At 34.1% G+C, this 24422-nt stretch overlaps 5 protein-coding genes across 7 annotated transcripts in view; 1 reads left to right on the top strand and 4 right to left on the bottom strand.

Moving 5' to 3' along the window:
• Positions 1 to 578: 578 nt before the first annotated feature.
• LOC130801283 (uncharacterized) lies at positions 579 to 15333 on the top strand. Of its 3 annotated transcripts, none has more exons than XM_057665097.1 (3): positions 579 to 804; positions 933 to 1042; positions 15045 to 15333. In XM_057665097.1, exons 1-2 carry the CDS (start codon positions 737 to 739, stop codon positions 1036 to 1038), a joined length of 174 nt encoding a protein of 57 aa, XP_057521080.1. In that variant the 5' UTR covers positions 579 to 736; the 3' UTR covers positions 1039 to 1042; positions 15045 to 15333. The 3 variants fall into 3 exon arrangements, with proteins under 3 accessions (XP_057521080.1, XP_057521078.1, XP_057521079.1); XM_057665095.1 differs by lacking the exon at positions 15045 to 15333 and adding an exon at positions 5585 to 5907; XM_057665096.1 differs by lacking the exon at positions 15045 to 15333 and adding an exon at positions 2441 to 3117.
• On the bottom strand, positions 3528 to 7468 carry LOC130801281 (beta-amylase 3, chloroplastic). Its single transcript, XM_057665093.1, has 4 exons — positions 5914 to 7468; positions 5567 to 5777; positions 4896 to 5006; positions 3528 to 4475 (listed from the first exon to the last, which is right to left on the bottom strand). Exons 1-4 carry the CDS (start codon positions 6429 to 6431, stop codon positions 3693 to 3695), a joined length of 1623 nt encoding a protein of 540 aa, XP_057521076.1. The 5' UTR covers positions 6432 to 7468; the 3' UTR covers positions 3528 to 3692.
• LOC130801766 (uncharacterized) lies at positions 9566 to 10506 on the bottom strand. Its single transcript, XM_057665646.1, has 2 exons — positions 9914 to 10506; positions 9566 to 9746 (listed from the first exon to the last, which is right to left on the bottom strand). The coding sequence occupies exons 1-2, from the start codon at positions 10504 to 10506 to the stop codon at positions 9566 to 9568; spliced, it is 774 nt and encodes a 257-aa protein (XP_057521629.1).
• A 1684-nt stretch (positions 15334 to 17017) lies between the features above and the next one.
• Positions 17018 to 22030, bottom strand: LOC130801282 (uncharacterized). The gene is made up of 7 exons (XM_057665094.1): positions 21358 to 22030; positions 21175 to 21270; positions 20023 to 20088; positions 19867 to 19935; positions 18891 to 19499; positions 18310 to 18381; positions 17018 to 17660 (listed from the first exon to the last, which is right to left on the bottom strand). The coding sequence occupies exons 1-7, from the start codon at positions 21493 to 21495 to the stop codon at positions 17427 to 17429; spliced, it is 1284 nt and encodes a 427-aa protein (XP_057521077.1). The 5' UTR covers positions 21496 to 22030; the 3' UTR covers positions 17018 to 17426.
• Positions 22031 to 22802: 772 nt separating this feature from the next.
• Positions 22803 to 24422, bottom strand: part of LOC130801280 (uncharacterized) — a 61628-nt gene continuing 60008 nt past the window's right edge. Inside the window, exon 64 of the mRNA XM_057665092.1 lies at positions 22803 to 23402. Coding sequence (XP_057521075.1) covers positions 23055 to 23402 — 348 coding nt within the window. The 3' untranslated portion in view covers positions 22803 to 23054. The remainder of the gene's footprint in view (positions 23403 to 24422) is intronic.

The raw sequence follows: 24422 nt of genomic DNA, 5'->3' as shown, positions 1-24422 counted from the left end.
TAAATGACATGATTTTAGAAAAGTAATAATTTTGGCCTCATAAAACCTCACAAATTGAGGTTTTAAGGTTTTTTTGACCATGAGGTTTTAAGTATTAGAAGTAGTTTACAAGAGTATTACTCTTATTAAATTAAATTTACGATAAAAGGATAGTATGTAGTTTATATCGAGGCTCTATTTAATTCATTAAAAAAAAAATTAATCGGTTTATATTTTGAAATTTCTTGTTCTTTTCCTCTTTTTAGGTTCACTAACTTTTTTCTTTACCTTTTCAAAATTCACAAATATTTCTATAGGATTATTAGAGCAAGTACCACATTTCTCAAATAAGATCATAAATTTAAGGTAAAATTATCGAGAATAATACAAAATTTTATTGATTTTTCTATAATAATACTAACATTTAATTAACTATAAATAATTAAATAAAAGCTGGTATTATTCTAGAAATACACGCCCATAAATTAGTATGACATTATTCATAAATAATAAAAAATTAGTATTATTATAAGAAAATTAACAAAAATTTATACTATTCACAATAATTTTTCCTAAATTCAATTTGTATCTAATCTTCAACTCCTCTATGCCTCACTTATAATCCAAAATCTAAAAACAAATAAAATAAATAAAATAAAATATCCCCGAGGCATCCCAAATTCCGACATCCTAAAACCCTAGCAAATCCCCCAATTCTTCGTTGTTTGATACATTGAAATCTGAAGTTAAGGGAATTATGGACAAAAAATTCACTCTTCTTCATACCGTTGCCATAGCCGGTGTCTTCTCCGCTGTATCCTGCTGGTATTCCCTCTTTTTTCTCCTTTGTCTATGCACAAATCTCGTCAATTCTTTGTTAATCAAATTCTGATAAATTTCAGTTTCAATTTCAATTTCAATTTCAATTTCAATTTTCTGATAATGTGAACAAGGTACGGGTTCATGTTTGGAAGAGAATCAGCTCGGAAGGAACTTTCTAGTCTCATTGACGATCTTCGCAACTCCAAATCGGATTCCAATCCTCCTTCTCACTCTTGATTATGTACTTTCTTTCCCCTCTTTGATGTTTTTTTGGTACTAAAATGTTGGAAATGAAAATATTTGCAATATCAATGTAGCTAATGCTATGCTCTTAATAAGCTAAAAGTGAAAACTTTCGTGTTTGTCGCATATTTATAAGACCAATTAATGGGTGATTTTGTCATGAGCTACAAATTACAATTACATTCCAATACCCCTATGCCAATTGTGGCTCCCACCGAGATTGGGTTTTGCATGTGATTAAATGAGCCATTTTGATACATTCCATCATAATTTGGAACCAAAGAGTTATTAGTATTTGCTCCATCGAGAATGGAGAGTTTCCAAATCACAACTACATTAGAGCATATACTTGAGGTTTTTATAATGAAACCTTCAAGTAAACGGCTTTCTGATATGTATCAATGGATGAAGGGAGACCGTTGAGAGTTGGGATCATCTAGTTTTTCCTATTTGACTTGTAATGTTTGGTCTAGCCGTGATTAAGGTGAAAAGTGCTTTATTTTTGCATAATGACAGTTCTTTTTTCCCTCTGTTTGGCAGACTTTCATGATTCTGATTTTTGTTCTTATGATTAAGTTTTGAAAGGATATGATAAGATTTTCTGGTGATTCTAAGTTTTAATAATTAGGGGTTATTATAGATGCTTGTTTTTTTGTGAAGGTCCCAGTAATGATTAAACTGGCTTTAGCAATCAAATGAACATCAAAGGATTCTAAACAAAGAAAATCTCTGCTTTTTTTGTTTTTTGCTTTCCTTTTTTTGATTTTGTATTAGCTTGGTTCCCATTGCCTTTTAGAATCCTTCTTGGACCATGGTTGCCGCTGGTGGTGGTCAAACACTTCACAAGCTTGAGCTTCTGTTTTAATTTGAATGTGATGCTTTGATGCATCCTTTGAATCTTGCATTCTAGGTGAAGTTATTTAAATGTGAGTAAACTAAAATGGTGGGAGCTGAAATTAAATGCCATAACTTTTGTGGATATTTGGTTCCATTCAAATATTGCTGATTCATTTTTCCTCCTATATATTCTTAAATCATCCAAGGAGTAATTGTCTTGAGCCTTGAACAATGGTACAATGTGCTTCATTGGTGTTCATATGTATATGTTTATAGCTGCTTTGAAGCTCTACTTGCAAGCAGCCCGAGATTGCTTTACTTTCCTGCTTTTATTGTGGGTGTTTTTTATGTTTTGACAACCTTCTCAGCACACCAAATTAGTATCACTTCTTGCAATGGTGCTCCTCTTTTCTTAATAGGATTTTTTTTTACCTCAATATTTGTGTGATACCATTGAAGAATATAGATATTTTGACCCTCCATTTGGGAGAATATTCTTTTTTACTATCACAAAGTAGTCAAGTTTTTGAATAATTAACTACGTGCTATATTAAACCAGGGAAGAGAATGCCAAACTGCCAAGTTCCTACTCCATATCCTAAGTACTTGCATGGATGGAAGTTCTTGCAGTCTTCTGATTGTGAGAAGTTCATTATTTGAGTCATTTCGTACTGATGATTGGCTTTGGATTCTCCCTTATTTTTACTGAAAGCTTATTATGTTTACATTATTGGTATTGTTGATGAGGCCATGACTTCTAAGATCTGCTCCTTTTTTTTTTTTTAACTTTAATTTTCAAAGTTTTCGGGTGAATTGTAATTTTGGGAGGTCTTCTAAACAAGATTTACAAAAAAAAAAAAAAAATAGCAGCGGACACGGCAGTGTTAAAAGAAATTTGATTTCGAAGGTATTGAAAATGACGAGTAGTTTGTAACCATGGTGTTGATCAATCCCATAGGAGTTTTCTGCTACCATTCTTTAAGGGTTTATGTGATCTAGGGTGTTAGTCTGCTGGATGCCTGGAACATAGCTAACGTCCCTAAGCTGTGACTTTGGCTGGCAGTTGATGCTCATGTAAGATTATAATGTTATATGGTTCTGTCTATACTCACTATGATGGCAGTTTACCTTTCTAGATTTTATTCCCAGATTTATGTAGGGGGCAAGGATTTTAATGTAATAGGTTTTTCTCTTGATTTCTCTTTTCTTGATTTATCAATAAGGTTTGTTCTTCCAGTTTTGTTAGCAAGCGTCAACTATTGATGCAGTGTAATTTTTATATGAAATCTGTTTGAAGGAGAGTAATTTCTGTATGAAATCTTTTTGAGTATTCCCCCAGATTCTTATGTGTTGTAAAAAAATGATAATCTTGTTGTAAAATGCCTTGTTGAATAAATCTGTTTGATTTTCAAAATACTTGGAAAGCAGCAGTCATTGTAGTAATTATGGAGGGAGAAAGGGACAAGCTCTCTAGGAAAAGATGGGTTTGAAGCTAGTCTAATATGATCTCTAAGTGCGTAGTTTAGCAAAGGTTTTCTTGGTAGGCAATTAAAATTTTTAATGTCTGCTACCTTTGAGTATGAATGTTCTTAGTCTTGTGTTTCCATTTTCCAATAGAAGTTTCCTCTCATATGCATAAAAGCCAATAGGGATAAATGAATGTTGCTTTTTTCTTATTTTTTTACAGAATTGCCTTGAAACAGGCATACATATTTTTAAATCGTGCTCTATACTACCAGATTTTGTATTTATCCTTTCATCGTATTAGATTATGCTGGTTTGCACCAAATATATGGCAGTGTATGCACATTCTATACAAGAGCAATGTCCTTCTCCTGATTGCTCTTCTCTTTTATGAAGCCTACATAAAGATCTGTTCCGCTTGAGTCACTTGGTGAGAGTCTATGATTGCGACCACCTTCAGACATGCTCTTTACAAACTCTACCAAATGTCTCCAGTTATCTCCTTCAAATAATCTTTTGTTCATCCTCAAATATGTGAATGCACTCAATGCACTTCCCGAGTGGGACATGCTGGTTGCTAAAACCTGTCCATATGCACCTGCATCGTATCTTTCTAAAGCATTTTCTCCAGCGAGTTCTACGCCTGCTGTTTGAGTTGCCATTTTCACTTGCTGCACTAAACCTTCAGGAGAACAGTGATCAGGTTGTTCGCAATCCTTCATTTCCATGCATGTGAAGTTGAACACAACTCCATACTTAGCGAACATTCTAGCTATTGGTAGGTAGCCATTACGGTCTCTTGTATTATAATATCCTGCTGTCAATTCAGCTGCATGTGATCTGGTTTTGAAATGCCAGTGAATTCCTGCAACTTTCCCGGATAGTTTGGCCCCAGTTGCATCAAATATTTCTTTAGCAGATGCAAGAATGATCTCTCCATGCTCAATTAGTTTCCCGCTGTACCACTTTAGGAAGAACTGTCCATATGGTGTATTCCAAGTTCCATCTCTTTGAAAGAATCCAGTGTCTTCTGGAAATTGTTTGTATTGGCCTGAATCATGTGGCCCACTCCTTCCCCATTCTGGCTGTCCAATTGCCTCGGCTGATGCTTGCAATGATGCTTTCATATACTGTTTTTGAATGAAAATGAGTTAGTAGGAAAGAAAAATGAAGAAAATAAGCTAGACTGGGTCTACTGTCTGGTTTTCCTTTCAGCCGGCTCCATCTTGATGGGATTGAGGCTTTTGCGTTATTGTTGATTGCATTTATATCGTTATAATCTTATACAATTTAAATTATTCGTACAAGGTTGATTACATTGGAATCAATTTTCATAATTGTAAATTCATATCTGATAGAGGCGATCAGGCGAATAAGTAAAATCTTTTTCATTGATGATTTCACACCTTCTCTTATTTTAGTTCTTGTAGCTGAACCCATATTGGGATTAAGTTTTTTGACATTTATGTTGTTGAACAAGGCTAATTGACAAACACAAATTTAATTTATTTTACATAATACAATAATTCTTGGATCTGGTCACTTTTTACCTTGTCATAGCACTGAAACTCTCCAATCCCTGGAAATCTCCAAGTGCCATTGCTTTCAGGGTAAGATGGATATCTTAGCTCTCCACAAGGACCCATCCCTACTTGAATTTCCTGCAATATTAATAGAAATTAGAAGATATTTTCTTATTGTTATTAAAGATATTTTTCTACTTCTAAATTATAATGTTTTGGGATTTTATTTGTAACTTGCTATCCTGTCTCTCTCTCTCTCTTTTTCTCAACTAATAAATAAATTGTCATATTTGGCACGGGTCGTATTTCGTTTTTAAAGTTTGTATTTTTATATTTTAAATTTTAATTTATTTTATTTCTTGGGTGGAGAAAAGAACACACATGCTTCTATAATGAGCTAAAAATAGAAATATAAAACATTAATAAACTAATTAATACGTGATTAGCTGATAGATTTTCATTTGAATGCCATTTTAGGTTAATCGAGTCAAATTTAGACAATCCTTCTTCTACATCGTCCTCAAGGCTACATATATTATAACCCATCTTTTAAATATGTAGATTCGGACATTAAAATACAACCCAGGAGTTTGTTTCTAGTTAATTGGTGCCTATTTTATTTTATGAGCATGTGTATTGGTACTTTTGGTTACATAAAAACAAGGTTAGGGGAAGTTATTGTTGTATAGAAATCTTACCACAATACATGTGCCCAGATAATCTTTAAATTTGTTGCGGAAGCTCCTCATATAATCAGAGTAGACTTGAATCGGCGTTCTTCCTCTGAGAACTGGCAATGAATCGCAGCCTAATGAAATATACTCAGGATTCCTCCTTCCTGATCTGTCCGTGTAGACAAGGTCAGGGTTGCTGTGAATTTCTTCGAGCACCCATGGCGGTAAAGGAATACTGCAAGTTTGAATTTGATTCGGTAACATTTAGTTTTGTTTGAAGTTGATTGAAATAGATATATTGTGGTAGAATTCCTGTAAAACATAATAAAAACATACTAATATATGCATAATCATTTGTTCCTGTATTGTACCTGCAAGAGTCTCCCACATTTCCTCCACATTGATGGAAAGACATAACTGCTTGAAGTTTTAGACCATGTTTTTGTACCATCTGTACTAGCTCAACATAGCCATCCCAGTTATACTTCAAAGGTCCGTCTTTCTCAACCAAACCCCACCATACATCCACCATTACTCCTTCAACACCTGCAGTTTTTAGTGCCATAAGACTCGCATTCATCGCCCTCGCTTTATTTAAGCTCCCACCAACAGAAATGGTGTCTAAGGGCAACATCACGTACACAGGCACTCGTGTGTCATTTGTATGATGATGAGCCGCTGTTAACCAGTGTAGTTTTTCTTCATTATTTCTGCTGCTTTCTAAAACTGAGAGCTTTTGGGTTGCAAAATGTGATGCTTGTATGGAACCTATGGCACGAACACGATATGAAGAAGGCTTAATACATATGAGACTTGGGATATCTTCACAAGCTTTTAGGCTTCTGAGATCTTTAAGGAACAGATTTGTAGAACGTAATGTTAAAGTCATGTTCTGGGTTGTGAATACTGAATAGGAAGGAAGAGAAGAGAAGATGAAATATATGCTGGAAAACTAAGGTTTGAGTGTGTTATTTATAAGGTCAAACCAGTATTTTTTATACTACATATAGAATTATGTGTAAGGTGGAGCCCACCCTTATTTAAAGTTTCCCAAGTCACCTTGTATACACACAACACAGATCCACTATTCAACCTTATCATAATTCGTGAGAACCAAAATTATTACATGTTTAATCAGTTGCCTTTTACAAAATTTAATGGCTAATATTGCTGATTGGATCTTTGCCACAAATTTTAATTACAGGACTTATCCAGTTGGGTTAATCTGTGTAGGCATATTTTAATTTTGAATATTCTCCAGCTATATTTAGAATTTGTTAATTTATGTGTTAATTTACTTTTATGGCATAGTAAATTAGTGTTAAGATATTTGTCATGTGAAGCTGTTTAGTACACGTATATCCTACGTGTAACGTGTTGCATCTTTACATACTGCCAATTGATTGTGGATCATGTGAATTTATTGGAGTATCATAAAAGTATGGGAAAGTGGAATCTACTCTACATATTATCCTTTTTTATTTTTTTTGGAACTTTTAGATTATTTTAAGGTTAAATTTACATGTTTTCCGATTAAATTGGCTCAATTTTTGGTTAAATTTCAATCAATCTCATAGTGATTATTCTTTTGTTTTGGTTAAATTGCCACAATTTTCTTTACCATTTAAAAGATTTTTTTGTGAAATGTAATTCCCTTTATTCTCATTGGCTTACCAATATTTCTATTTTGGTGTATTTTTTTTTATTATACAATGTTTTCATTTTGGATAATGTTCTATCATCCTCTTAAATTTTTATTCACATATCATCATCGTTATTCTACCTGGTGTATCCCTCTCATAGAAAAACTATGGATTGGATCTGGGAAGGGAAGGACGGTGGCAACTCATACCCATAAAGGAGAGCGCAGCCAAAGGAGTACCCCGACTCGAGAAAGATAAGGAGACGTAGCTACACAAGAAAGATAAATTAAATGCATATAAATAAAATAAATAAGTTGAACCAACTACAAAATAAAAGAAAACAAAAAACTAATAATAAAAAAAACGAGAGAAGCAGGATGGCAAGAACACCAAAAGGTAATCTAAGAGGACATCAGTAGTCAAAAACATGGATATGACACCTCCAACTACCCCTATCCCTAGTCGGGCCCCCAGAGAGGTTTAGCTCATGTAAGTCAACTTTTATTTGCTCATCCCAAATTCTCCTAGGTTTTCCTCGACTCTTCTTACCTTTTACTATAATGCTTTCTACCTTCCTCATTGGGGCGGCGAAAGTCTTTCTCTGAACATGTTCAAACCACCTCAATCTATTTTCGCGCATTTTTCTAGAAATAGGGGCTAGCCCTAGTTTGTCCCTAAACTCTTGGTTCTTAATCGATCCATCAATGTGTGCCCACACATCCACCTCAGCATACGCATTTCTGTAACTTTCATCTTATGTTCAAAAATCTTCTTTACAGGCCAACATTCGGTCCCATATAGCAGAGCAGGTCTAATTGCCGCCCGGTAGAATTTTCTTTTTAACTTGCTTGGGAATTTCCTATCACATAGCACCGCGGTGGCTGCTCGTCACTTGAGCCAACCCGCTTGTATACGATGATTTACATCTCCGTCAATCTCCCCATCCCTTTGAATTATCAATCCCAAATACTTGTACTTGGTCGTACTTTTAATTGCTTCATCAATGGACACCTCTGGTTCACCTGCCGGTGCTGTCCCACTAAAGTCACAATGCAAATACTCGGTCTTCGCACGACTAATGCGCAACCCTTTACCTTCTAAAGCTTTCCTCTATTCATCCAATTTATTACTAACCTCCTCTCTAGTTTCTGCTACCAGCACTATGTCGTCAGCGAATAGCATGCACCACGGTATCGTTTCCCAAATAGATTTAGAAATCCCTTCCATAATGACAGTAAAAATGAAAGGGCTTAGAGTCGATCCCTGATGTAGTCCAACTTTAACGGGAAAAGACACTGTTATCCCCATTGGTGTTTGGATGTTAGTGGAAACTCTATCATACATATCCCCTATAGCCTCAATGTACACTAAAGAAATACCTCTAGCCTTGAGGCTATCCCAGATGACACGTCGTGGTATGCTATCATACGCTTTCTTCAAGTCAATGAACACCATATGCAGATCTTTCTTTCGCTCCCTATATTTCTCCATCAGTCTCCTTAAAAAATGAATTGCCTCACTGGTTGACCATCCTGGCATAAAATCGAATTGGTTTTCTCTAATCACCGTTTCCTGTTTAATTCTCCTCTCTATCACTCTTTCCCACAATTTCATTGTGTGGCTTAGAAGTTTGATACCTTTATAGTTCCCGTATACTTGTGCATCGCTTTTTTTTAAATAGAGGTATTAGTGTGCTATTCTTCTATTCTTCTGGCATCTTATGTCTCCTCAAAATAATATTAAAGAGGTTAGTCAGCCAACTAATGCCCTCTTCTCCCAAACCCTTCTACACCTCAATCGGGATGTTATCTGGCCCGACTGCCTTTGTTTTCCCTATCTTTTTGAGAGCTTTTCCTACTTCTTTTGTGGTAATATCACTCGTTGGCCCATATTCCAGTGGTCTTTGGACGCTTGAAATTTGATTATCCGTCTCCTTTGGCTCCCTAGAGTCATTGACTAGCTGAGAGAAATACTAGAGCCATCTGGTTCTGATTTCCTCTTGTCTCAGGAGAACTCGTCCTCCCTCATTCTTGATGTATTTCACTGCCTCTAAATCTTGCTGCTGCGTGGACCTAGTCCTTGCCAACTTAAAAATTTGCTTCTCCTCTTTTTTGGTGTCAAGCTTCCGATACAAGTCCTCATAACCACGGTTTTTTGCCTCCGTTATCGCTTTCTTTGCCGCCCGCTTTGCTTCTTTGAAGTTTACTCTCTTTTCCATCCTATCTACCTCTTCTGTGCATGCCATAAGTTCCTTAAATCTCTTGTTTTTATCCTTTATCTTCTTTTCCACCTCATCGTTCCAACACCACGACTCTTTGAACACTTCTCTAAGGTTTCTTTTGCCACTTTTCTTGTTGTTTTTGCCATGTTCAACCATATTTCATTCACATTCTCTGACTGACTTGGGAACCCCAATAAACTTATCTTGCTTGACAGGGTTGTGACCATGTTCCCTTTGAGTTTCCCCCACATGATCTTTCCCCGGGACTCGACCTTCTTCTCTACGATTTTCTTCCTTATCCTGAAAATCAGTACTAAAAGCCTGTGTTGGGTGGGCATTTCTGTACCCAACACCACCTTAGATTCCAAGCATGAGGGCCGATCTCCTTTGCGCACTAAGAAATAGTCAACTTGGGTTGCATGCTCGCCGCTTTTATATGTGATCAAATGCTCTTCTTTCTTTCTAAAGATCGAGTTTGCTATAACCTATTCTTTTGCTAGCGCAAACTCCAGCAAATTCTCCCCACTCTCATTCCTTGCCCCCAAACCAAACCCTCCATGTACCGAGTTATAGTTGCCTGCATCTCTGCTTATATGTCCGTTAAAGTCTCCTCTTAAGAAAACTTTCTCATCTTCCGGGATAGTTTTCATGAGGTTTCCTAGGTTATCCCAGAACTCGCACTTCACCTGCTCATCGAGCCCAACTTGCGACTCGTACGCGTTGACAATAAATATGATCTCTTCCCCCACTACTATCCTAACTAGCATAATCATGTCATTACATCTCCTTACTTCAACCAATTGCTTTAGGATATCATTAGACATTAGGATGCCAACCCCATTATGTCTGCCGTCCAGACTTGCATACCACAACTTATATCCCTTCATACCTTTTGCTTTTTGCCCCTTCCACCTAGTCTCTTGAACATATGCTACACGAATCCTATATTTAGAAAGCTCATTGGCCAACTCCAACGACTTGGCTTCTAGGGTACCTATGTTCCAAGTCCCCACTCTTATTTCTAGATCCTGCTTACGTTGCCCCCCTTGACCCCCTCTCCTTGGACCTGACCTCAGGTGATTATAATTGCTTCCTAACATACAGCTACTACGGACTAAGGTAAAAGGTTACAATCAGATCACTAACAGAGATCAACACAAAATAAACAAATAGATACAATAAATAAATAAGTAAATAAATAATTAATTAAATGAAAGAAAGATAAAACATTACTAAGTATGAAAACAATCCTTTCAAAAGTATAAGAACACTCTAAGACATGATAACAGATCAAAAAAGTTAAATTCAAAAATAATAAATCATAAACCTTAGTTTGAGTCTACACCAAAGAGATATTTAAAAGCAAATGACCAAACTGAATTAAAAGGAGAAAAAGTAGAAGAAAAAAAATTTATTAATGTAGAAATATAACCAGCCAGCAAGTTTCTTAATTCATAAAAACAGAACAAAGAACAAAGAACAAGTTTCCTAATTTCATAAAAGAGTCAGAACAAACTAAACCCATCTAGCGAGTTTCTCAATATGCAAAAGAAAGTCCAACAGACTGAATTTACCTTCCAACTCTTCAAAAAAGAGAGCCAAGCAGGAGAAAGCTACCTCCTTTAAACCGACTTGCAGACCTTCGGTGTCGGTGATCGGGAAATCTAATGGTGCGTAGAGTGATAAATAATAATACGAATATATTAGAGCAAAAAATATCTAACTTATTCACAAAATCTAGTGGTGGTCAGCCGAAGACCTTGGTGATCTGGTAGAGGGGCGGCCGCAGTCGGTCGGCGGTTGGAGAAGATTAAGTAACGTTAGAGTGAACCGTTGTAGAATTCAAGCACAAAATCAAATCTCAACTCAACAATTTTTCGAACTTATTCACATATCTTTTAGGAAAATTTGAAATTAATAATCCAATCTTTTATCCATCTGATTTAAATAATCTCAAACTTTGAATTATTTTTTAATAATTCAACCTTCGTCTTTAGTTTGCTATCAGCAAACCTTATTAGTATGCTGACAGCAAACTAAGGGTAAAGGTTGGATTATTATAAAACAAAAGGGTGTGTTGATAGAAAACTAAGGACAAAGATTGGATTATTAAAAAATAATTCAAATAGGATTATTCACAGCAAATAGGTAAAAGATTTATTCATTTGAAGACGATGATTGACTTTATACTCTAAATCTTTTCATCCCTATTACTTCTATCTCCTCTATGTGATAAGAGATTGGTTGGCTCTATTTTGCTACAAAACAATCTTTCTATCCCTACAAAAGCGACCACCTTTTGTTCTATCGTACTCTTTAGTGCCAATCAATTTGTTACTTTTTTTATTGATTGTTCCATTGATTTTGCTACAATTTATTATTTGTCTACAATTTCACATTATCTATCCTAATCCCATCTATAAATTCAATATCTTTTTCATCTCATACTTCTATTTCATACATTTCTTTCATGAACTTAATTTTTGTCTTATTTTTCAAATAAAAATCCCATCATCATAGAAGATTAGTAAGACATTACATTAGACTATTTGAGTATTTGTGTGCATCTTTATTTTATACATTTATGTGGAAGCAAAATCTCTGGCAACTGTCTTATTTCTTTGGTGATTGTTATGTTTGGATAAGGAGGGACTGGTGCTTTCGCTCATGGGGAAAAGTATGTGGTTCTACCAAAACACTTTTGGTTTTCATTGTTGAAGTCATTTGTATGGGCTCCATTAGAGATCCTACCTCGATTAGTTTTGTGGATTCTTCGTTAAAGTCTGCTGCACAGTTTTTCTATTCACATGGTGTTGAAAGGCACAATGGAATCCAGAAGGTATTCAACCATTCTCTAAGAAAATGATATTAATATTAGTCATTATCATCTCTTTTGAAAAGACTTGGTATTAGTAAACCGGTAAGGATGATGGGTGATTGGAACTCAGGGGACTTACAAAGAGGATCAAATAATCGCAGATGACTTTGAAGATAGGAGTGGAAAAATATATGAAAACTTTAGACATACATATTGAGATGGTAGATAATCTTAATGCATAGAGAATAAGAATTCAAATATATGATCACTATTGGATTTGATCTATTGATTTATGAGCCGATTTTAATCTTTTGGAATTAAGGCTTCGAGACTAATGGAAATCCGTAATCCGTATGTAACATCCTATCCCAAACTAGGTTTGTGGAACACTATTATGTTTTTAACTCTCAGAAGCAACTAACAACCACATACTTTGACAATGTTCCATTATGAGCCTCATTCCAAATAGGTTCACACGTTATGTAATATAGCAATTTATTTTGGATTCTGGTTAGATGGGCTTAGATTGTTTACAACTTATTCTCTCGATTTTGTCAAGGTTGTTAACCAAGAAATTTAGAACAAGTTCGCAATGTCTAGGATGATGTTGGGTATGTTAGTTCTAAGTTGAATGATGCCATTTTTTGCCTTTAGTGATTGAAAACCAATATTGATTTGATCCTCTGTCTTATACACCCCCGTCGCTGTAAATTTGCTATACTATTTTTCTAAAATGTACCATTTATCTTGTTGCGTTCTTAAAACTAGTAAACGTGAACATTTTATCTCTTCATCTCATACACAAATGTATCCTGACCTGTCGTTATCTCATCACAAATTTCTTCTCCTTAATTATCCTTTGTCTCTTCCTCCCCTTCTTTCAACCAGATCTTAATAAATTAATCAAAGTCATCTGTAGCAAGTTCATAAGGACGGAGAATCATGAATCTAATGTGGATCTTGTTGGTTGCACATTTTAATGGATGATATCGAAACTTTGTCTGTTTGATGAGTCAGCTCTTACATTAGCTTCGTTTCTATCCTAAGGAAATGAAGCACTGAATTTGTTTTTCTGAGGAGACAGTGATGTAGCAAATTAAATCCAACTAAATTCTGCAATAAGACATAGAAAATAGCTGTCATCTTGAGCTCTTTTTTTTGTTGTTTTGGTTTAGTGTATTAGGGTTGCTTTCTTTTGTCACTATTACTAGGCAGGGCTCCATTGTTTTGTTTTCTTCTAGCTTTAGGTGTTGTAGTAAGCCTTTTTCTTTTTCTTTGGAAGAGAGGAGGGACTAATCGTGTGCAAAATGTGATTGAAGTATTTTACTTACCCTAAATCTGATATAGATTTACCCATATTATTCAAACGTGATCGTGTTTAATGAGTAGGGAATGGAGGACTCACACACAATAATACAATTAAACATTTTGTTTTTTGTTGGTTATTATAGTGTTTTAGTGTTGTGTTGGAGGATTTATTACTCCATACGATGAGAAGGAGTGGAGGAGTAACATAGTCTCAAACAAGTTTGTTATTATAGAAATCATGTACGGTGTTGATGGTGTTGCTTAGTTAGACAATTTTAAGGCGAATAGAATACCTTACGGTTAAAATTTAAGTTGAAATATCTGATAATATTGTAAATTTAATGGAATATATAGAGTAAGTATTTATGATGCTTGATTTTTTATGAAGTACTAGGGCATAAAGGAGTTTAATGGTAAAGGAGAGTAGGATATCAACTTTTTGTTGATAAATTTTACTTTTTGGTCGAGTTCCCTTGTTGAAGGGAAGGTGACAAAGTATAATACTCTTAATTTGTTTCCCTTTGATGAAGCAAATATCTAAGTCCACCATCCATTACCTGCCTCATCAGGCAAATATCTTTCTTTATTATGTCATTGTCAATTTGTCATTGAAAATACTTAAAACGGCTATGTATTGTGGATATCTTTTTTGTTGTAGTGAATTTGATTTATTTTTTATTTTAATGAATCTGTTTCAATTCTTAATTCTATCACTATTATTTTATATATTTTTTCTCCTAAAGCACTACTTTAGCTATCTAATTTTGGTCAGTTTTTAAATGTAAATATTTTGGAGTACTATTGGTGTTTGTGTACTCTCTTCTTTACTTGAAGATAGCTCTATTAACCAAAAATATGCTATGCTTATCTTTTATTAGATTTGTAGTTGATGGAACAATCTCTTAATTAGATAGAAGTATCAAGGAATAAAAAGATTAAATAATAACAGACGGTAAAATTCTATGTTTGATAGAAAATGTGAGAATGAGGATGTTTGAAGATTGGTAAGCTTGTCTATTTCTTGCATTGTTTATTTAAGTGAATAAAATTGAACTAAGCCATTAATACAAAAAAATATGCTTGGAAAAATTATCACTAAGTTCCTTTGTCTCCTTGATTTTGCCTCATATATTATTACAATTTATTTCTCTTTGCAACGTTAAAACTGATATACATGTTACTAAAGGATATGATTTACATGTAATATCCCACTAAAAACTCATTTTTTGAATTTTATTAATTTTATACCATTTTTTAAGAAGTAATCTCAAGAGAACATAGGAATATAAGATTTATTTAGACTTTTAAGCTTTCAAAATTTTATGAATCTAAACTCTACCCAAGAAAATAAGTTTAAATGTATAATTGTAAGAGTAGTTAGGAGACAATTGTTCATATTAAATTCAGATTATTAGGGGCATGTCTCCAATATGATTTGGATAATGTCTAGTCTTTTGAGATCCTTCTATATGCACATGATTTACCTATCTTGACTCTTGAACTTTTGTTTAGATTCATTCAGAATCCAGATCATTGCTGAATCATTTTGTCTGAAACAATGGTGGAGATTGATTGGTTCCTCATTTGCATCCACATGGCAATGTCACTTATGGTGCCACGTAGGCGCCATATCAGAAAGATTTGTATTTTATTAGACAATAATCTACCTTTTTGACACTTGTTGATATAATATTTTACTTCTTAATATCTCTAATTGTAAATTATTAAAAATTATGAAAAATTGTTATTAATAATTCCTGTATTGAGATAAATCAAGCAAGATCTTACGTAAATATACTTTTACTTATAGATTAAGAATAAAATACAAAATAAAAGTGATAAGTGAATATCAATCAAAAAGCGAATGAGACTACTATGAAGAATAGAAGAGAGTAATTACTACGCATGCGATGGATATAATTTACTAGCGTTCAAGTTTATTTTTTATAGTAACCTCATTTATTAATACTTGAATGACGTATTTCCATTTGAGATTTCTACATGTTACCACCAATTGATCGAGTAGTTCTTTTGAAGTAGTCATTTTTTATTGCAAAAATATTTTTTTATTTATTAATGTCATATTTGATAAATAGGTAATAACAATAATAATGTGCTTTTGATGCATGCTAGATTTTAAGATAATTTAGTCAGAGGTATTTAGCAGTTCTTTTTACTTATAAATTATATTCAAAGATAGATATCTTATTTTATATGCACCAACTTAATTATACATTGTATGCGCCTTTATATCCCTTAATTATTCGAAATTTGATTATGTTTCGAAGTTGCTTGATGCCTTTTATTTTTGTTTTATTATTAAATTATTAATGTTTTAAGTATAGATTATAGAAAAAAATATTTTAAAAAAGACAATCTTTTCATGGCCTGCATCTAAAATAATTTACACCTTTCGATTATTTATAAAAAAAAAAAAAAAAAAACTTTTGCCCTTCGTCTGCAAACAAAGAGCTATTAGGTTTCCTTTACCTGTAATAGAAGGTAAGTTCAGAAAAAAAATAAAAAATAATTTACACGTGTCATGCAATAATTGATTATATTAAAAATAAAAAACCTTCCAATCCTTTACCCTCCCCATGAACAACCCTACCACCGGAGCCCCTGCCCCGACAGTTTCCATCCCCTCCCCTACTTCACGGCGGCCGCTTCTCCCCCTTCCCAATCACCAGCGACCAACACCTCTCTTTCCGCAAACAATTGCGATCCCCTTCCCCTCTTCTCTTTCATTTCGCAGATTGAAATCAGGTTAGGGTCTGGTTGGTATCCGGTTAGGGTTTAATGGTGGTTGAATAGGGTTCACTTGTTCGTCAATCAGGTGAGGAGTTGGTGGTTGTTGGTAAACACGTTAAGTTTGGTGGTGGATGGGAATCGAGTTGGTTAAGAAAAGTGTTAGGATGATGGCTGAGAAACGGGTTAGGGTTAAGTCGTGGCTGGGAATCCTGTAGGTAATCGAATAGGGTTTGCAAATAATGGGGAGGGGGATACGAGTTCACGCTGTTTTTCGGAGCACTGGGTGGGAAGTGCGGCGGCGATAAGGGTGGTTTGTAAAGGTTGGGCGGTGGATGGTTGAGGTTGGCCTATGGGTGGTTGAGATGGATCAGTGGCCTGGGGGATAAAGATTTGGGTTTTGTTTTTGTTTATTTTAATATTTTTTAAAATAAAAATAAAATTAAAATTTGAATAATTACCTATTTATCAGGTCACAAAGTCATGAACGAAGTGCAAAGATTGTATTTTTAATGAATAATCAAAAGGTTAATCTTTTAGATGCAAGCCACAAAAAGATTATCTTTTAAAAATCAATTTTTCCTAGATAATATTATTTATGTTTTGGCCATTGTTCAAAGTTAGTTGAATTTGGATTACTATTCAATGTACTTGTTATTATTAATGTTTTAGGCATAGATTATATTTCTTGTAATATTATTAAATATTTAATAGAATAAATTTCTACTATAAATTAATGATTTTATCAAAAATTTTATCAATCGTACTATCACATTGAAAATAAGTATATTCTCTAACAACGTAACAATATTATTCACCGTCTAAAAGTTTAATACACATACTTTTTTGGCATACATTTTGAGCAGATTTTAATAGTATTGTAAATCTTTAAGTTAGTAATTTTAAATAATGTAATAAATACTAATATATAATCATTAGAGTTACATACTATCTTCGTTATTTATTAATAGCTACACTTCAATTAAAAAACTCTTGCATAAAAGGGTGGCGTATAGCTATTAATAAAAAACGGAAATAGTATATTATAACCGTTAAAAATACATCGAAAATTTAATCATAGTTTAAACACACAAGACTTTCCCAACTACGTAAAGGGCACAAGGTGAAGCAGTCCTGATTCAGCCCTTATTCCTCGGCTATGGGGAATGCAGAACCAATTTTGTTTCCCATACGATAGCACTTGATATTAACAGGGTATGGACCGACTTCTATGTGATTGTCCTCTCCACCTGCAAAGAAGCAGAGTGTGTAAAGAGCTAGTTCAAACTCGGGGCTTACTCCTATGAACATGCTCGAGAGAGATTTTAGGACTCCGTTCCATTCAAACTGAACTGTGAGCAGCTGCGTCTCAGCATCCGGCTGCAGGAAACAAAAAAAAATCCAATTTTGATCAGTCGAGTAAAGAATTTGTACTCAGCCTTAAATTATCGGAGAGTTGTGAAAGAGAATAAAATGTGTAGTCTGTTCTTTTTCGTGTTCGATGTAGGAAGGTTCGAAGTTAATTAATTTATTTATGAAATTCATGGTACAGGATCTTTAACTTTGTCAATCAAGATTTTCTCTGACAAAGATTGATATCAACATGGAGCTAGGAAGAACACATTATGAGCTCCGATTTATACATTGGATCCATACACACAATGTTTCAATGTAATGGAAATAAAGTGAAAAGCTCACTCTATTGCTCAAGTTGTGATATGGGAGATACATAGTGATGAATTCATGATATTAGATTAGTATAAGATGAGACAAACACAGCTCTTGCATGTGCTTAGTAGCTATTGTTGTTTTGTATTATATGTTATAGTAACATAAATTTTAATGAAATGATCTAGATTATCCCCCCGGAAATACAAAATAAAATGCTCATAATTTCGTCGTTTGTTTATGCTTGAGTAGGAGTAGTATTAGTGTACGAGTTCAAAATAAAAACATATATTTGGGACGCAGGGAGTATTATGCTTTCTGCTCCAAAGTTAAAAGAGAACGGTGTTGATATAGTACTTACAAACTGCCCGTTTCTGCGAGGTAAGATATAACCTTGATAGTCCGCATTCCCCTTAGCTTCCTCAAGGTAGAACTGCAGGAGGATAAAATTTTTTGTTAGTCCAAAAAGTATGTCCAGCCTCCAGATACCATTGGGCACAGACAAATAATACTTATTAGAGATGAAAAAAACTTGAGAAAGATGCAAATAATCAGTTAAAATGCTAGATGTTGAAGTTTTCATGTTCAATCATTATGAATAACATTAACGGCCCGTTTGGTAGGTGGTATTAAACGATGGTAATGGAGATGAAAATTAGTGTAGTTTTGGTTGAAAAATCTCTTGCTGCCTTGATGGTCATTCTTGTCCAACTTCAATTATCTCATTTTCTTCAAATTTTATTCCAATGCATTACCATTAGGAGAGGTGGTATTAGGTGGTAATGGAAATTTGAACACAAAAAACTTTTTTATGATCAAAGTTTCATTACCATGGGAATGACATGAAAATTTTGATGAAATTTTACACAATCATTCCCATTACCACCATTTAGTACCACTGACCAAATGGGCCGTAAGAACTTCTACAATACAAGCATGTACCTGAAGCCAGTTGTGAAAACCCGAGACTTGCTGTTCCCCGCGATCCTTAATTTCACCGACAAAAACATGTTCGAAAGAAGACGAACATCCAGAAGTACCACCCCGACCATAGAGAGTAAACCAGAGATCTATTAGCATTTCCTTAAATTCATGACGATCCCCATTGAAGATTCTGTTACTTGAAAGGTACTTATGAAGGTACTTGATTGGAGCAGTTCTACTTATCTCTTCAATGAATGCAGCTTGTTCTCGTCTTTCTTCTTCCGTTACTTTTTCCTTACATCCTTCATTTGGGTTGTAGTTGTCAAGCAGCGCACAGAAACGAGAGAAGGTAGGTTTGCGGAGAACATCTTCACTAACCCATGTAAAGAGACTGGCTTCGGCCATGTCTTCCCTGTCACGGACTCTTTTTCCCTCACCAACATCAAGTTCATAGTCCTTTCCAGGAGTCAAACGATTAAAATCAAGTTTCCAAAGCTTTGCACAGGCTCTTTTGTAGTCAGATAGCTCTGCTTCAGATGGGTCCATTTCAGCATCATCCTGAACTTCCTGAGAGTATTCCTGTTCGCTTGGAGGGCTTTTATACGCACCCCAATGGTCCATATGTATCTGTTCATCGACAAAAAAGTTGGACAGAAAACGAAGAGCTTTAACGTTAGAGACAAGAATAGAACGACCTCATCGTTTCTTCAAGCCAGAACGATACACATAGCATACATTGCAGACACATGTTCTTTATATACTACAGACATTTCCCTTTCCATCCCTTGATGTTCTTTAATTTGTTTTCTACCACGCATTGCTTGATCGTTGCCATTCACAGATACTTTTACCAGAAATTATCACCAATGTGCTTGTGTTAAGCGAATCAAATCATTCAATACGCTCCCTCCTCACAATGAAACATAAACACCAACGTAAACTCAGTTAAAACCAGAATCGAGGTTGTTTAAAGATAAATAAGATAGTCTGATACCCTCTGAGTCTTCTTATGATGCTTCTTGTGGGCAGTTTGCCAACCATCTGCATTTTCCTCTTGCTCGACCTACCATTAACAGGGAAGAAAACTCAAATACCATTAAAATGAATGACTCGTTAAAGTGAGAAAAATGAATCAGCAGACACAACTAACCTGTTCATTTCGGTTATAGTTAGGTCTCTCATGACTTTCATCTAATTGATATCTGTCAAGCCCAGTCTAGTAAAAGAAAGCCAAAAAATGTTAAGTAAAAGTAAAATGTTGAAAACTCAACCTTAAAAAAAGTAGGATTACCCAAGTCAGGACTACACGCATGCATCAATATTACATAATGTTGATGATGTTTGCTACCAAGTGTCAATCAGAAACAACTTCTCTTAGTTATCTCTAATAGAGATAAGGTTGCATACATTTAACCCTAAAACCCGCCTAGATGGAAGCTACATGATATCGTTGGGGTAAGAAATGTATATTTTTTTATTTATGAAAAACCTCGATTATGATCTCAAAATGACTTGCTAGTATAATAAGCAAGATAATTTAATCACATCTGAAACCCATATAGCAGATAAGTTGAAAGAACCATAGATTACTCTAAACAAGTAATTTTTTTTAAATGCTTAAAGATCCGGTTTGTAGTACAATTCTCCATTTCAAACACAGAAGCCCAAATGTTAATGAAAAATTCAAATACAATGCAAGGCACAGAATTTAAAAACAACGGAACAGTCACCACAGCATAGCATCATGCTTGACATTATACTCAGAATGATAAACATGACTCCTTTAACTGTTATTATCATCATACCCATTGTATTTCGCTCCTGAAAACTATGATGAACAATATAAATTGCAAGTCGAAAGTCCTATATATATATATATATATATATATATATATATATATATATATATATATATATATATATATATATATATAAAGATCAACAATTTAATAATAAAAAATTTAGATGGTCATTTAACTCATTTTTTTAGTACATCTATAAATTAATGTCCCTAAACTTGATGATTAAGTATTTAAGTTTGATAATCAAATTGCAAAGCATAAAAAGAAAAAAAAATCCTGCTGAGGTCTCAATTGACGATCATCTCTTCTGTAATCATCTCTCTAAACAAGCAAGTAAAATTAATCCTTAATCCAAATTATCCTTTCAAAAACATTTAATTCTAAACAGACAAGTAAATTTAATCCTTTATTCCAGAATAAGAGTGCAATAATTAAAATACCCCCCCAAAAAAAACCCTTAATTTCTCTTAAAATAAAAGAAAAAAGTGAACAGGACAAACTTGAGGAGCATTCCAAGGAGAATTATTATGAGTTTGATAATTCTGGTGAGAATCATAAGAACTTTGTTGATGATCATCTTGATCTCCAGAAACAACCTGCGCATTTTACCCAAATTCAAGATCACATATACAATCACTCAAAAATACGACAACATTAACCCTAACGGGATTGAAGATGCTAACCTGCGCCCAGGAAGATCTAGAACGTTCTTCAATGGATTCAGAATTCTCATTGTTGTCGTTGTTGTTGTCAACGTGGACGTTGTCTCTATCATGGTGGCCGATCGCTACATCGATGAGACCCTTGATCAAGCCCTCCATTGATAATTGATTGAAGCTTTGTGAATTGTGGTAATTTAAGAGAGTGATTAGATTTTTTGGGGGTGTTTGTGGAGGGAGAGACAGTTGAAAAGGCAGAGTTTTAAAGAGACAAGAAAATATACCAAGAAATTAAATGGGAAGGTAAAAAGTCAGTCAGTGTGTTGTCTTAATTTAATAGACTCTTCATCCCTTCAAACTTATTACAATAATTTCCCATAAATAAACAAGTTAATTTACCGAACAAGAAAGGACTAGTAGTATTTAGTTGGAGTATTTATTTTTCCTTGGTGCATTTTAGTCAATGCCGGGAAATGCTCATCATACACGTACGTTTTGCCGACACACCCTGGATAGTGGATTCCGATAAGCGACCAACTAATCAATTACCCTGCATTATACTTTCCTCGTCTCAAGAATCAAAGAGAAGTAGAGTCTTATTTAAGTAAAAATAGATATTGATAATAAATAAAGAGAATGAATAGATTGTATAAATGAAATTAAAAAAATAATAAACAGTAAAATGTATAGATGAGATTAAAAAAAAGTAGTGAACCATTTTTTAAAAAAAAAATGATGCAAAATGAGCAAAAGGGACCAAAATGTCAATTAATCATTTTGACTCTTTTCTTGCTATTTGGATACTCAATAAAAAAGCATTTTCACTCCTACTTGCAAACTTATCCTGGATCGATGATTATGAGCATAACACAAACACTTAAAAGACTTGTAATGTATCAAAATAAGAAAATAGGCCAAATCGGACCTCATAAGGAGGGAAGGAGTTTTATTATTGATATAACTAGCGGCCAAAACACAATCACCCCAAAATATGACGATGTTTACGCTCAACTCTTCCATTTTGTTAAGACGTATCAACACATGATGTTTGAAATAAAATGCCCTTTTGCTCAAAATAGTCACACATACATTTAAATTCAGTACTATTATGACTACGAACCACTTTGACTTTTGCATCATATTGTCGCTCAATTACATGAAAAAAAATAAACATTGTATAAACCCCAATTCTATCAAAAAGAAAGGAAAAAATTACCTAGAATTATCCAACTTATTCATGATTTTTCTACAATAATCCCACCTATTGATTAACCATGAATAATCTCAACTTTGAGAGATATTTTCCAAGAGTAAACCCTATAACCGGATGACTTACTATATCAAGTTTTATTTTTCTAAAAAAAGATAAATTAAAATAAAATATCGAAAAAATATTAAAAAGATAAATCAATTTTCAGTTTACCATTTTAGTGAATTATCTACTATAATAGGTCAAGAAAATTCCATCCTTTTCCCTGTAAATTGATGTCTTATTTTCTTTGAGGATTTTACAATCATGAATTACAGTATTATACTACATATTCAAAAAAATGTTCTCAGACATCTAGCAGTCAAAAGGCCCAAAACTGTATTTTCTATGCAGACGAGAACATCGCTCCAGAAAAGTATTTAATATATGTACATCAATAGCAAGACCCTATGTATGGTATAAACACAGGATGTTTAAAAGAAAACAATATTTCCAATAAAAGGAGCACGGCTCAGTGAGTCTCAAATGAGACCGATGAAGAAAGCACATCCTCACGCACCTTCTTTGGAGTCCACTCAGAACCTTCCCTGGACTGTCTTAAAGCTACAAAATGAAGAGCAGGACTCTGAACCTGATAAAAGTAACAGGGCCATGGATATGAATCTGGTGAAGACCAGATCATTTCTCCCTCAAATTCTGCATCCTCAACTAATGATTCTGCCACACAATAGACTACATTGGGTTCGGGCTCCTTGAATCCTGGTACAGCCACACATCCTAGGGTGACAAATCCTTCTGGAGCTCGTGGAAGCCATATAGATGCTGGAGTTATATAATCGTCTGCACAATTCCTCCATACCTACATCAATCACAAGAGATTCAGTAAGACGACTAATAACAGGTGCTTGTATTACCGCCAATCAGCTAATTGGTAAAAATAATGGCACGAAGTCACAAATTTGTAAAAAAAACATGCGACAAACAGGTAAAAAAATAGTGAAATCAAGAGGCAAAATGAGTAATTAAAACGGAAAAGGAAAAATTGATATAATAATCCAAACTTTTCACCCATTTACGGTGAATAATCCCACATTTGGATTATTTTTTAATAACTAAACCTTTGCCCTTAGTTTGCTATCAGCATACCCTTTTAGTATGCTGACGACAAACTAAGGGCAAAAGTTGGTGTATTAAAAAATATATCCAAAGTTGGGACTATTCATAGCATTTGGGTAAAAGGTAGGATTATTAAGATCAATTTTTCCAAAGGAAAAATAGACAATAATAATCCACTTATTGTCCATTCACTCAAAATAATCTTACCTATTAGTTATTCTATAATAATCCCGGTATGGGTGTAATTTCTCAAAATAACCCCAACTATTGATTCATGCTCATAATAAACCCAAATTGGATGCATTATAAGAGAAAATCAATAGTTGGGATTATTTTGAGAAACTACACCCCAAACTTGGGATTATTATAGAATAATCAACAGTTGAGATTATTAATGTCTATTTTGCATTCATTAATAACACAGGTGACAAATAGGTGGGTAAGTGATATCAAGCAACAATAAGGAAAAAAACATCCCTTAACTTCCAAAATAAGGAAAAAAACATCCCTTAACTTCCAAAACAAAAGAAAGAAACAACCACAAGGCAACACTTCAGCCATATAAAATTATTCGAAATGGGCTTGTGGTTAAATAATGCGTTTTTTTGGGAAAACAGTTATTCACCACCAAGAATTCTTAATGGCTGAATTATGAGAAACCAGTCCATTTTAACACCGACACCAATTTTCTAGAAATAGAGTTTTTGACTAGGAAATTAGGACTTCTCAAGCATCTAAGGGCTGCAAATTTTGAGAAGCTTAT

The sequence above is a fragment of the Amaranthus tricolor genome, chromosome 15 (assembly GCF_026212465.1).
Source record: "Amaranthus tricolor cultivar Red isolate AtriRed21 chromosome 15, ASM2621246v1, whole genome shotgun sequence".
Classification (NCBI taxonomy): Eukaryota; Viridiplantae; Streptophyta; class Magnoliopsida; order Caryophyllales; family Amaranthaceae; genus Amaranthus; species Amaranthus tricolor.
This window is presented reverse-complemented; position numbering and strand designations above follow the sequence as displayed.